Genomic DNA, 13,958 nt, shown 5'->3' with positions numbered 1-13,958 from the left:
CCTCTCTGCCCATAGGGTGAGGTTTGAGAGAGAGGAATTAGAGTTTTACAAATGTTGACCCATTTGACCAATGTTGTTTGGGTCCCCTCTCTCAAACCCCATCCTATGGGGAGAGAGAAAGAGTTTTAGTTTTAGTGAATAAAAATTTATGAAGCAAATACGCATTTTTTATTTATCCATAACCATTTTCCACAAAAAAATGAGAACATGGATTTTCTTGAATTACAGTGCCAACTACCAAGAATCAAAACAAATGTTTAAGACAAAATGTAGGTAGTTTTTTATGTAGAATCTGATTCTGCGATAAAAAATAGGGGTTCCATCAGAAATTTTAAATTTTCCTCCCGCCCCAGCCCCAGGGGCTGGGGTGGTGGGCCAATTTTAGCACCAGCAGATGTCCCCCTCAAAAATAATCAACTTTGGATTCTACACATTTTTTTGTGTGAATCTTATTTTTTGAGTTATTCTGGTTTGTCAACTTAAAATTTACACCCTGTGTTCAGCCACACTGCCCCTATAGCCATCCATAATTGCAAAAGCGTTGTCATTGCAGGATTCTGTACACCAACCGATCTCTCGATTATGCCCCACAAATGTTCGACAGGATTCGTGAGGGGCGATCTGGCTAGCCAAATTGTTTGCTCGAATTATTCGGGATGTTCTTCAAACTGATCGCAAACAATTGTGGCCCAGTGACATGACATCATTGTTTGGGAACATTGAAGTCCATGAATGCCTGCAAATTGTTTTCAAGTGCTGAACATAACAATTCCAGACAATGACCAGTTCAGCTGGACCAGTGGACCCAGCCCATTCCATGTAAAAGCAGTCCACACCATTACAGTGCCGTAACAAGCTCGCACGGGTGCCTCGTCGACAACTTAGGTCCCCGGCTTCGAGGGGTCCACACTCTGACAGTACCGTAAGCTCTTATTGACTGAAATTGGGACTCATCTGACCAGGCCACAGTTTCCAGTCATCTAGGGTCCAACACATTTGGTCACAAGCTCAGGAGAGGTGCTGCCATTAGAAAAGGCACTCGCATCGGTCGTCTCCCACCGTAGTCCATTAACACCAAATTTTACTGCACAGCTCTGACAGATGAGTTCGTTACGTGTCACACATTTATTTCTGTAGTTATTTCACACAGTGTCGCTTATCTGTTAGCACTGGCAACTCTACGCGTACGAGACTGTCCTCGGTCATCGAGTAACAGCCGTCGACCGCTGCATTATCCGTGGTGAGAAGTAATGCCTGAAATTTGGTATTCTCTACACACTCTCGACACTGTCAATCTCGGAATACTGAATCCCCTGATGACTCCCAAAATGGAATGTCCCACACATCTAACACAAAGTACCATTCCGCGTTCAAAGTCTATTAATTCCTGCCGTGTGGTCATAATCACATTGGAAACATTTTCACACGAATCATCTGAGTACAAATGACAGCTATGGAAATGAAATGCCTTTCGTATCTTACGTATACAATACCACTACCATCTTATATGTGCATATCACTACCCCGACTTTTGTCACCTCGGTGTATATTTTCGTGTTGGGGAAGAGCTGCTAACATTGTAAATGAAATGTAGCCCACTTCCATACTTCTAGTGCAATTGGCACTCCACTGAAGGAGAGAACAGCTCGAATTTTGTAGTACACGTACATAGGTCTAGTGGAGATGGTGGGTGTATTGAACATTGTGATACAGCCATCCCATTTTGACCAGGAACATCAGCAACGGCATTAACCAAAACTTCCTCACTATTTGACTACGCTCGATGAATAAAACTTTTTCCTAATGTTTCCTCTTCGACTGCAGGAAACGTCTTCAGAGGTAAAATGGCAGTTTCCCATTTTATCTCTGGAGATGACTGACATCACTTAAAACTTCTGAGGTATTAGGCTGTGGTTGATGTATAAAACTTTCTCCTAAAATTTCATCTCCGACTTTGCGAGACATCTTCAGGGGTAAAGTAGCATTTTAACTCTGAAGATGAACGTTAGGAGACAGTTTTATACATCGAACACGGCCTAATAGCCTGGAAGTAATGTCAGTACCAGCCGTGAAAGTTTACACTGTATGATCAACAACAGCATTTTTTTTTTTAATTTTTAACAGAGGCTGTGTCTAGAACCTACTTTGCACTAACATTCACAAACAATATCTTTTGCAAAATACCTGGTAATTCATTAACAGAAAATGTCTTTCAAGCCAAACATCATTGTCAGGGAAAGCTTCCAAATTTTCATATTCACCACAAGAATTGGTCACAGTTGGCCATGTACTTCCGCTAACTGTAGCATTAAATAGTTTTGCAAAACCAGATACAGAGGTTGCTTTGGACAATCGTGCATTAGTTGTGAGCTGACAAAGCCAACAAATGTAGCATGAAAATTTTTTTTGCATTGCACATTCCATAGTTACACCTGTGTTCCTAATTAAAATCCTGTATTTTCCAACTGTGACCCGATACTATATGACTTTTAATATGTTTGAAGGTGTCAATAACAAGAACATCCCACTGAAAACCCTCTACTCCCCCGGAAGGTTCCACAGGTCATTTCTTGAGACTTATCTCTGTCATGTTGATGGCATTATTGGTCTGTTGGCAGACAATTGCGTTGTTTACTAATCCCATCTAACCTCATTAACTCCATCTGAAAATAGCTTTCATGGTGGCCATGCGAAAATTACGTGTCTGCAAAGAACAGGTTTTAAGCAATTTCTTGAAATATTACTACCACCATGGGTATTTTTGCTTTTGAGGAAGCCAATAACGCATTTTATTCAAACAATGGAAAATCCAGAATGGGATGTAATAATATTATGAGAAGGAAAGTACTCACCATATAGTGGAGATGCTGAATTGTAGATAGGTACAACAAAAAGGCTGTTCCAAATAAAGCTTTCGGCCATTAAGACCTTCATCAACACAACACACACACACACACACACACACACACACACACACACACACACCTGCAGTCTCAGGTAACTGAAATGAAATCAGAACAGTATGACTGTCATTTACTTTATTCAGTGAACTCACAACACCCGTCTTCAAAACTACATCCCACTAGTGAAGGTTTTTTTTGTTTTTGATCATGTAACATTCTGGTACAGCAATACGAGATTACTTCAGTAAGTTTTTACAAAACGCACGCAGCATAACTCCCGAAAACTGAAAAAAAAAAAAGGAAGAGGGGTTGCATCACAACAACAATCATCATCAGTGTACATCGGTACACACTTTATTTATCAGCTATCAGTTCTGCTATCCATTAGTTAAGTGAGTAAATGTCAGACTGTAAATACAGAGATTCATGGTTCAATCCCCAGTTGGTCCTATAGGATTTTTTTTTTCTGTTTCTTATCACTTATTTCACCTTTGGCAATTATTCGTACAGGGTAATTCCTTATTAAATCAACACAATTTTGAACCTAACATTACTTTGACCTCTTAGTGTACCCAGTGTGCCTACATAACAGTGAATCAAAATCACAAAAAAGTATTCATTTCATTACAAATTTATTAAGCATGCAATCATCAAATTTTTGTTAAAAATTGCTGCACCGTAAACTAGTAAACTGCCATTTTCTCTGGAACCAGATAGGATACAGACATGGAAAATGTGTCATTTTAAAGATATTTATATGGACTTTCATTTAGAATCAACACGATGGTGTTTAATTTTTTTTAATTTTAAGTAAATTTTGAATTTGAAATTTCCAAAAAAGCCATGTTCTCAGAATTTTGAAAAATCGCAAAATTCCTTGCCCTCGCAAAGTTTCATTTTGGGATCATCATGTGATAAACTCATACAAGGAGTAAAGGTTAACATGCATAGGAAGAAATAAGGAACAGCAGATCTAGCATTGCCACAAAATTTAGCTCATGGTTAACATGAATTTCATTGTATATTTTCTAAACAGTGCTTTTATTTATTTATTTGTTTAAATTCCAGGTGTTGAGGATTTAAGACAATAAGATAACAATATGAAGAAAAGTGACGTGTAATTTTACATTGCTTGAATCCTTTGGATACAGTGAATCACAGCTGCCAAACAAAAGAACTTAGAACTGTTTCACAATGAATGTGTGTACTTTTTCATGAAATGCCAAAACTTGCAAAAATCTGTGACAGTTGTAGAAAAAAAAAGAAAAGTAATTGGTACACTTCAGAAAGAACATACAGCTGCACCAGCTGAAATGGGTGGTGGCCACAATACAATGTCAGACTCCACTCAAGAATGAACTTTTACTTGTCACACACATTTTCCAATCCCTTCGAATGTTATGAGAATCTCCTGTAAATAAGAAAAAGATAACAAACACACACACACACATCTATGCCCCCACAGGGTGCCAGCTGACAGTGTCGATGGTCTTTCGTGGCAGGTGGACTAGTTGTGGGAGGGTAGTGTCAGGTGGGGAAGGTGAAAGGAGAGGAAGGCGGGAAACAGGGAGAGGGCCTGGGAGTGGATGGCTAGTGGCTTGAAGAGAAGTGACTGGTTTGCCGGTTAAGAATATGGGAGGGAGGGGTGGCAGGCATATGGGTTAGCACCATTGTAGTGGCCAGTGGGAAATGGTACATGCTGAAAGTGATGTGAGGACATGAACTGGGAGGGCGTAACATGACAGCTGGAGGTGAAACTGTCGGGTGGAGGGTGCAGGGACAGTATGTTAACCGAAATTGAGGCCAGAATGATTACAGGAGAGAAGGAGTGTTGTAAACCAAACTCCCATCTGCATAGTTCACCAAAGCTGGTGGAGGAGGAAAGGATACAGATGGCTCAGGTTGTGAAGCAGCCATCGAAAAAGAGCATGTTGTGCTCAGCTACATGTTGGGTCATAGGATGATTAACTTTGTTCTTGACAACAGTTTGGCAGTGGCCATTTGTCCTGATGGACAGCTGGTTGGTAATCATGCCAACTAATAAGCTATTTAGTGTTTGCAGCAGAGATAGTCTACGACATGGCTGCTTTCAGTATACTTCCACAGAACCTAACCACCTGTAGGCGATGTATCGGCAGTGGCAAAAACATCCTGCCCTGTATGCTAAAGGCCTCACAAAGGCTTTCACAGACAGGCAATTCCCCAATCTCCTCACCCCCCCCCCCCCTCCCAAAAAAAAAGACCTAGTTCACAAACAGATTTCCCATGCCATATCATCCCACACCCACAATCCTCCGATCACCCAAGAATCAGCTAAAAAAGAGCACTCCCTCGTCACTCGGTACCACTCTGGACTGCAACAACTGAACTATATCCTTCGCCTGGGCTTAGATTATCTCTCTTCCTGGCCCAGAATGAGGGATATCCTACCCAGGATCCTTCCCGCCACTTCTAGAGTGGTGGTGTGTCACCTACCCAACCTACACATCATCCTAGTCAATCCCTACGCCACTCCCTCTACCAAACCACTTGCCACAGGGATCATATCCCTGTGGCAAGCCCAAGATGCAAGACCTGTTCAATCCAACTACCCAGCACTTTCTATTCCAGTTCTGTCACATGCTTATCTTATCCTGTGAAAGTAGCCATTTCATATAACAACCCTGCTGCAATCATTGCACAGCTTTTTATGTTTGCATGACTACCAACCAGCTGTCCACCAGAATTAAGGCCACTGTCAAACTGATGTCATGAAAAAAGTTGATCACAGAGTGGCACGACATGCAGCTGAGCACAACATGCTCAATTTCAATGGCTGCTTCACTACCCGAATAATCAGGGTCCTCCCCCCCACCACCAACTTCTCTGAGCTATGCAGATGAGAGTTATCCTCACAACACATCCGCTCCTCCCGTAATAGTCTTGGCCTCAAACGAGGTTAACCAATCGTTATTGCACCCTCCACCTAACAGTTTCCCCTTCCTCCGTCCTGTCACCCCCTCCCAATTCATGACCCCGCATTGTCTGCAGTGTTTGCTGCTTCCACCAGCTTCTACAATCGTGCCAGCCCATATACATGCTGCTGCTTTCCCTCCCGCATTGCATTTGTCGCCAGCAAACCAGCCACCTCCCTCTGAGCCGCTAGCCACCTCCACCCCTGTCCTCCTCCTGCCTCACTCTCCTTCCACCCACCTCACCCCCCCCCCCCTTTCTCCTTGACAACCAGCCCATCTGCAACAAAAGAACATTGGCACTGTCAGTCTCGCTGGGACCGTGTGTGTGTGTGTGTGTGTGTGTGTGTGTGTGTGTGTGTGTGTGTGTGTCCATTGAGGGGAGGGAGGGAGGGGCAGAGGAAGATTCTACAAGCACTTTCCATAACATTTGTGGTACTCCCATTTGTGGGAGTAACTAAATGTAGTGAAACTAGTATTAGTCACATAATAACCTTCTTGCTACTGTGACCCCTAGGTAATAAACCCCACACTGCGGAGCCAACATGGCTATCTGCAAGATAAAGAGAAAAATAACTGATGAAAAGAAATATGTTTGTCAATACAGGATCTCCCGGAAGTGACAATGGGGTGTTTTAAACAATCTGAAGCCCAATTTCACAAATGCAAGCAGCAGAAAAAAGAAAATCATAATTTCAACACGCCTGCCAGAACTGGAGTGTAAGAAAGGTAATGCAGGAGTTCAATGCCGTGAACTACATGGTCCGACAAGCAAAATAACTATTACAGAACAGAGGCATCTTGAAATGTCAGATACAAAACCAGGGAAATTTCTGTCAGTAGAAACTGCTCACACCATTTGGTCATTTTATGAGGGTGATGATGTAAGAAGGGCAATGCTTGGAAGAAAGGATCGTGTTTCAATGAAGTACAGGAATGGTCAGAAAATTAAGGTTTCAATGAGATGGGTTCTTTGTAATTTAAAGGAGGCACACACATTGATTAAAGGAAATTTTTCTAATATGCCTATTAGTTTTTCCAAATTTGCAGAACTGAGGCCCAAACACTGTATTCTAGCAGATTTTGGTGGCACACACATGGAGATTGTATGTGCTATTTGCCAATATTTGAAACATATTATTGAAAATGCAAGGTTAAACTCTGTAATAAGTGAATAAATACAAACATATTAACACTGCCTTGCAAAGGTTCTTTGCAGCCTGCAATCACTGTTGTAATTCATGTCCTGGAAATTAGGGGAAAAAATGTTCAAATGTGTGCGAAATCTTATGGGACTTAACTGCTAAGGTCATCAGTCCCTAAGCTTACACACTACTTAACCTAAATTATCCTAAGGACAAACACACACACACCCATGCCTGAGGGAGGACTCGAACCTCCGACGGGAGCAGCCGCACAGTCCACGACTGCAGCGCCTTAGACTGCTCGGCTAATCCCGCGCAACTGGAAATGAGGAAATTTGGATTTCTGTCTACAGATGTAAATTAGAAACATTACAAAAATTAACAACAGAGCTCATCACTTTATTTTGCAATGATCTGTCTCTGTTTGTCCTACTGCAAAACAACAAAGTTCATTTATGAACACTTTAGAGGAAGCCTCAAGATTCACATTTTGCTGTGTACTGTGATTTTTCGGAGAAGAACTAATTTTTGATAAGCTGAAGTGCAGAGCTATCATTGGAGCAGTAAGCAAGTTACTGTCCACCCATCTGTTGTGTACTACAAAGGAGAAACAGAGACAAAACATCTAAGTTATGTTGTTATTTCTGACTGTCTTGAACATAACACTGTGACTGTCTACTGCGTCCAGAAAAAGCTCATGGACTTCTTGAGACAGTAATTTGAACCTAAAAAAAACATGCTACTTTTTTAATTGTTCAAAAATAAGAACAATTGTTTAAATTTATGTTTTCATCAAGCTGATTTTGGCATAGAAGCTGAATGGCATTTTTCATCAACAGCTCATGGAAAAAGGCCTTGTGAAGGAGTTGGTGGCACAGTCAAGAAGTTGGCAGGCCAAGAAAGTTTGCAACATCCATTTGAAAATCAAATTCTTACACATTGGTGGTGTTTCACCTGGGCAGTGGAAAACACCTCTAGAGTACATTTTACGTTTGTAACTCTGGACAACTACATAGAGACAGCCACAAAACAGTCACTTCAGCAAAGCATTAACAATTACAGGGACTCAAATACAACAAAAATATTTGTCATAATATTCTTGTATGCTCCAACTTCACTTGAACAGTTGGCCACCAAATCTCAAGAAACACTAGCTACAGTGTATCACAACAAGTGGTAGTTGGAGATGCAGATGCAGTGGCTTGCATATATTTTGAGCAAAGATGAAGAGGATCTGAAAGTGACATTTCTTCATCCGTGTGATCCATCTCCTCCTTTTGCATACCTGGAGAAGCCAGATGTTACGTGGATTCTTGTAGCAGATGTTCTATGCAAGGTGAAACCTGTGACTCCAACAGACTAAATATACATCTTGCCTGAAAATCATATGGTCAAAACCAACATCGCCTTTACAGTTAAAGTCCAGTATTAGAAAAGGTGATATGCACAGTTATTCATGAATGTCATGTAGGTAAGAAAATAAATTTTTAAACAATTATTTGTTGATTTCTTAATATAGAAGCTTCCCAAAAGTCATTTTTCACACATCTCTTGGAACTTGAAAGTTTTGCAACATGTGATCCTGTGATGATCCCAAAATGGAAGTTTGGGAAGTGCATATAAACTTTGTAATTTTTTAAAAAATTTAAAAATATAACTCTCTATAAATTTAGAAAGATATTAAATTTTAAACACAATCATGTTGCATATCAAATGAAAGCCCATCTGAAGTGCTTTAAAATGACACTTTTCTAGGTCTGTATCTGATCTGGTTCCAGACAAAATGGCAGTTTGCCAGCCCAGGGTGCAGCAATTTTTAACATAACTTTGAAAAGTCAGAGCTTAATAAATTTCCGATGAATTGATGAAAAAAATTCTATGGTTTTCATTCACAACTATGCAGGAATACTAGGTACACCAAATTCCAACATAATCGGAGAATGTCAGTATTAGTCACAGAACAACCCTATATGGAAAAATTTGCTGTCTAAGTTAAACGGTAGGCCCTCCTATATCAGGCTAGATAAGCCAATACAAAGGTCAGTGGCATGCAAATGTATACCACCTTCATTAGGACCACGACTTGTAAATCACACTGAGGTTCACAACAAAGCTTCAGATGGAGGCCAGCATTATTTATACAGGTACATGATTCTCTCTGCCAACAGAGTTCAGACCATTCCTCACCTCCCAATAGCAGCAACTGGCACAGAGCCACTGTGAGGTCTCTCCAAAATCAGCACCCTATTGCACTCCTAGTTGGCTTGCCCTAAAGTTTTATTATTCCAAGGCTGATGCCACTGGTTTGTTTGTGGAGTTGCTGCACCAAACAGGTCGTCACTCTTGATGTTAAAAATAGTGCGTTCTTGATCAGCTTATTGTGTGCACCTATTATAAAGTGGCAGCTGATCATTACTCAGGTCCACAGACAGTGCTTCAATTCCCTCTGTTGCCTGGCACTGGTTTCACAGAAAAACATTGTACTGAGATCCAGAGTATTCCCTGCATTTTTTAGTCACCACCCCTTCAATAATTTAGCAACAGGAGATTCACTTGTTGTTTCCAATATATTTTGATCAAGATGGTGTTTGGCATCTTCCTAGTTTTTGCATAATTGTGCTGCTTTGCACTACACTTCACTGAAGACAAGCACTCAGGTTTGAATGAATGAGATGTTTTTATATCAGAAACCTCACTGTATCATTCTGCACATCTGAAAGGTAGCCAGTTATGAGAGTAGCCTGTAGTAAGTATATAAAACGGGAAGGCTTCAAGAACAGTTGGTTACCGATCCGCACGTCATCAAACTCATTATCTCCAGTGCAAAGCTTTTGCTGCGAGTATGTTTTGCGATGAATCAGACTCGTTTCTCAGAGTGGTGAGAAGATGAAAGCAAAATTGCGCGCTTACCTTTCAGTCTACTAAAATCTTTCAGTAAATTATTGATCGTTTCCTCGCTGTACATCGCAGGAGCCTCCGTAGCAGCTAATGCGACAGGTGAGCTTGGTATACCATCAGTACTCCGACAGCAAAACTGCAGATCCTGTTTATTCAACGAACAATACAGGTAATTTGGCGATGAGTGTACATATTCCGCATCGACAACCTTCTGATTGCAAGGAAATAATACCCCCCGCAGTGCATTGCGTAATCATGCTAGGCTTCCTCAGACAGGTACATGGCTCATAATTTTACTGCGTGTTTTCGTTGCGCCACACGCTGTCAAGCTGCCATTCCCGTGTTCCTCCTATCAATCAGTCGACGGTGCTCTTTCCTGTTTAATCGTGAATAACAACAGATTTTATATCTTTTGTAATAAATTTACTTCTTCGTTTCCGTTAATGTTTGCAGCTAGAGATTCTATTTAATCAATTGCTACTTGTTGTGTGTATAAAACGTGAAGAAGTGAATACAGATACTCTCATTTTTAGTAGTTAATAATAAAAAGGATGAATGATTACAGACGTAAATATTGTTCACTGTTCAGAGTTCTTAAAATCTGGATCTACAGTACCAGCTCCAGCTTTGTTTTGTTACATGTCTTAATCGTATAATTTAATTATTGACCCCCAATTAAACACTCAGGGAGTAACGCCTGTGAGCATCCCTAAACAATGCGAGACATTAATTGGATATTTGCAGTAATTCCATGGAATCTGTGAAAACAAATGACTGGTTCTCTTGTGCCATTCTCTGCACTCCTGGTCAAACGCTAGTGTGTGCATCAACATCTAACATTTTGTACATCTAAAAAATATTTGAAAAGGTAAATGCGTAATGAGGGATTCATTTCGAAATGCAAATCCGCTGTATATTGGTATTTAGTTGTAGATGGAGTGTAGCTTCAAAAATAGGCCCGGTATTTCTCGATAACCTGGTTTGTAATACCAATAGATAATCCTATTGGATAACATTTTATGAAGAGCGTTACTTTTTTGTTTCACTAAACCGCAATAAGACAGTATCCCGGTTTAAAGCGAAAACATGTAGGATTTTATGACCTGCCCATGCTCGTAGACAAGCTAGAGCAATGTCTCTGACGTTCACTTTGCCCTTGGATCAACGCTGTCAGGCTGCCATTCCAGTGTTCCTCCATTTGTGACCTGTTTCTGTTTCCCAGAAACAATCCTCGTTATTCCTGGACCTGCCAGTATTTTCCTGAGTTTACAAAGGTATGTTTGTAACTTTTCCTTTATCCATTAATTGCGTATGACTTGTATTCCAAGCTCTCTTCGTCACGATGAACAAGCTAGTGCAAACCGGTAGCCATGATAGTCAAGCGTAAATGATCTTTGTACGTGAGAGTGCTATTTTTGTTTTCAATAGTTAACAGTGACTTAAGTTTTATTCCATAACTATGAAATACAGCTACCAAAATAACTGCTTATATATTACTCTCTCTTCGTCACTCTTGACCTTGACTTTGAATGTGCCGGGTAAGCAAACCTCAAAACAATAATACCGTGTGCCGGCTTAGTGATGCGTTGTTTAAAAGTAGCAGCTTATAGAACATAAAAAGTAAACAAATGTATGTATGAAAGAGTAGCTTGTTCTAGTGACATCATAACCTAATCATCTTTCAGCAGTTTGCCCTCCCCTGTCCTTACCTTCCACGAAAAATTTAGATTGCCCATGCTTGACCTTCTCTTGTACCAGTACACAGTAGAAGGATCCCATCGTAAATTGCATCGTGCTACACCATTTAGATCTTTTTGTCTACTTTGCCAAATTTTGTTGCGCAACTTGCACAGAGTTCTTAGAAATGCCCTGTTTTCTTTCAGCCAGCACAACTTTTATATTCCTGTTTCCAACCAAACCCCATGCCCTCCACTACTATAAAATTAGCTTTTTAAAATACTTTCCGAATTGTTTTAGTCCTTTCCACCTTACCTTCCAAGCATGTCCGGAGAAAAAAAATTGGAAACCTTTATAACTCCTGTTTGGGAAAAATAGCAGCAGATGCTGTGCATATTGCTAAATTTCAGTACCTCACCTTTTGTGAACCACCCGAACATTCTGCATACTTTTCCAAAGTCTCCATTCAAGCCTGACGGCATTGGAATGACTGTCAACTTGTAATAAAGTAAGCAAGAAAATAAATTTTATTATTATTATATACCATTCCAAACACTTTCCATTGTTATCTGTCCTTCCGAATTCAGTCTGGTGGAAACCTTCCTTTAATTAAAGTGGTACTTCGCCAAAGGAAGGTAGAATGCAATGGTAAGTAGAACAAGAGGGCATGGGTGAGTGTTGGAGCAGGACTCTGCTGCGAATTATTTGCTTATAGTATTGTATTACACACATGGAATGAGTGTGTATAATAAATAAAACATCTTAATGCCATGGTTCAGAGTATTATTGAAGCGAATTTTTCAACAGTGGTTAATCCTGTACAGCACATAAGCCACATAATGATTTTCAAGCTGCAGTAGCCTACATTAATAATTACCATGGTCAGATGTCACATATTGGGAAATCTGCTAACAGACTTCCACATTAGATGTGCAAACAGCTGATCAAACCATATACAAAATTATTTCAATTTTGGCCACTGGGAAGCAGGGTAAATGACCCAATCAGTTTGCTGTAATATCATACAATGCTGTTTAAACATGGCACCTTATCTGCAAATAAATTGCTTGAGTAAAACATTAAGTAGAGAATCCACTTTAGATTGTCACTTACATTGAAATGAAAATTAATGTAATTACAGATGATAGTAGAAAACACATTACATCTCGATGGTGTAAAATTTCTGTAGAGAACTAAGAAAAGGTATCAGGAAATTATTTTTATGCACTAATTGATTGGTAAGTTTACCTTTAGTCTTTCCATGTAGGCTATTACAATGCTGCAATGAACAGGGCTAGTTATATTTTTTTTTTCGTATTTTGCTGATATAGAAAGTTAGTTGCAACAAATGTTAGTGGCATGCAAACTACAAATCATAAAAAAAGAAAAGAATGCATAAAAGTCATGTCTGTCAGAAGCCTTTTGAGCTGTAAGGGCTTTTCCCTTCTGAACGTTTGTTTTACCTTTGTGAGAAAATATCTAATAAGTTTTTAATGAAGTTGGTTTATGGGGTATCTTAACACCACAAGTGTCAGTAAAGCATGTGGTAGTCATAAAGTAAGTTTTCATCTAAATATTAATTATTTCAGTTACCAAAGAGAACTTGCAGCACTGTAAAACTCCATTTGTTTTTTTGACAAAATACAAACTGATGGCTCAACAGCAGTTGTATCTATCTACCATCACAGTACAGAAAATGGTCATGGTTTAAGGTGCAGTAAACTTAAGAGAACTCATGTTGCTTCACACATTTAAAATTAAGAGGAATGGACCACGATTTCAAGAGTTAGGCCTACATGTTTGAAAGGTAGTGTGGGTGGAGAGAAAAGTATACTCACTGTGTAACAGCAGATGGAAATATTTAAAAGGGCATACAGTTGCTACCTTCCAGAGCCAGGAAATTCTTTCTGCAGGAGGAAGGAAAGATATGAAAAAGAGACTAGTAAGGCTTATGATGGTTGCATGCAGAACTGGAAGCTTGACCATCATACTTATCAGTTTTGATAGAGCTTGCTCAAATCCCTTTGGCCTCCACAAAGTGGATGCTCTGAATATGCCAAACTCAGATGTATGGTCCTTTTGCGTGTGTAACTTTCAGTTGTTTAAAGATTGGTCAGTGAAATTCAAAACATATTCCCGTGTTTATCTTCTTGGTGAGTTGGAAGGTGGATACATCTCACAATGAACAGAAACTAGTTTGTACTTTGTTACTTCTGAATCCTTTAGTTGGAAAGCCAGATATCGTCATAAGACAAGCTGTAACAGCATGCAGAAAAATTACAACAGTTCTGTTTCTTGCTCCATGAAGAAGTTACGAATACTTAACACATCTCTAATCATACTGTGTTCACTTGTATACTTAATACGTAGTATAGCCAGATTTA

The 13,958-nt window shown here is 39.8% G+C and overlaps 2 protein-coding genes across 8 annotated transcripts in view; one reads left to right on the top strand and one right to left on the bottom strand.

Moving 5' to 3' along the window:
* LOC126214864 (molybdenum cofactor sulfurase 3) overlaps positions 1 to 10,239 on the bottom strand; it is a 161,551-nt gene extending 151,312 nt beyond the window's left edge. Inside the window, 1 exon segment of the mRNA XM_049941502.1 lies at positions 9,910 to 10,239. Within this exon segment, the coding sequence (XP_049797459.1) occupies positions 9,910 to 9,964 (55 nt within the window). The 5' untranslated portion in view covers positions 9,965 to 10,239.
* Positions 10,240 to 11,033: 794 nt separating this feature from the next.
* LOC126214866 (poly(rC)-binding protein 3) overlaps positions 11,034 to 13,958 on the top strand; it is a 524,736-nt gene continuing 521,811 nt past the window's right edge. For 6 of the 7 annotated variants that reach the window (XM_049941512.1, XM_049941509.1, XM_049941508.1 and 3 more), the window contains exon 1: positions 11,034 to 11,171. The gene's annotated coding sequence lies outside the window, so the exon portion shown is untranslated. The remainder of the gene's footprint in view (positions 11,172 to 13,958) is intronic. The other variant, XM_049941504.1, reaches the window with a different exon arrangement.

Source organism: Schistocerca nitens, chromosome 12 (assembly GCF_023898315.1).
Source record: "Schistocerca nitens isolate TAMUIC-IGC-003100 chromosome 12, iqSchNite1.1, whole genome shotgun sequence".
In the NCBI taxonomy this organism is placed as follows: Eukaryota; Metazoa; Arthropoda; class Insecta; order Orthoptera; family Acrididae; genus Schistocerca; species Schistocerca nitens.
Note: the sequence above shows the minus strand (reverse complement) of the source record. Positions and strands in the feature narration are given on the sequence as shown.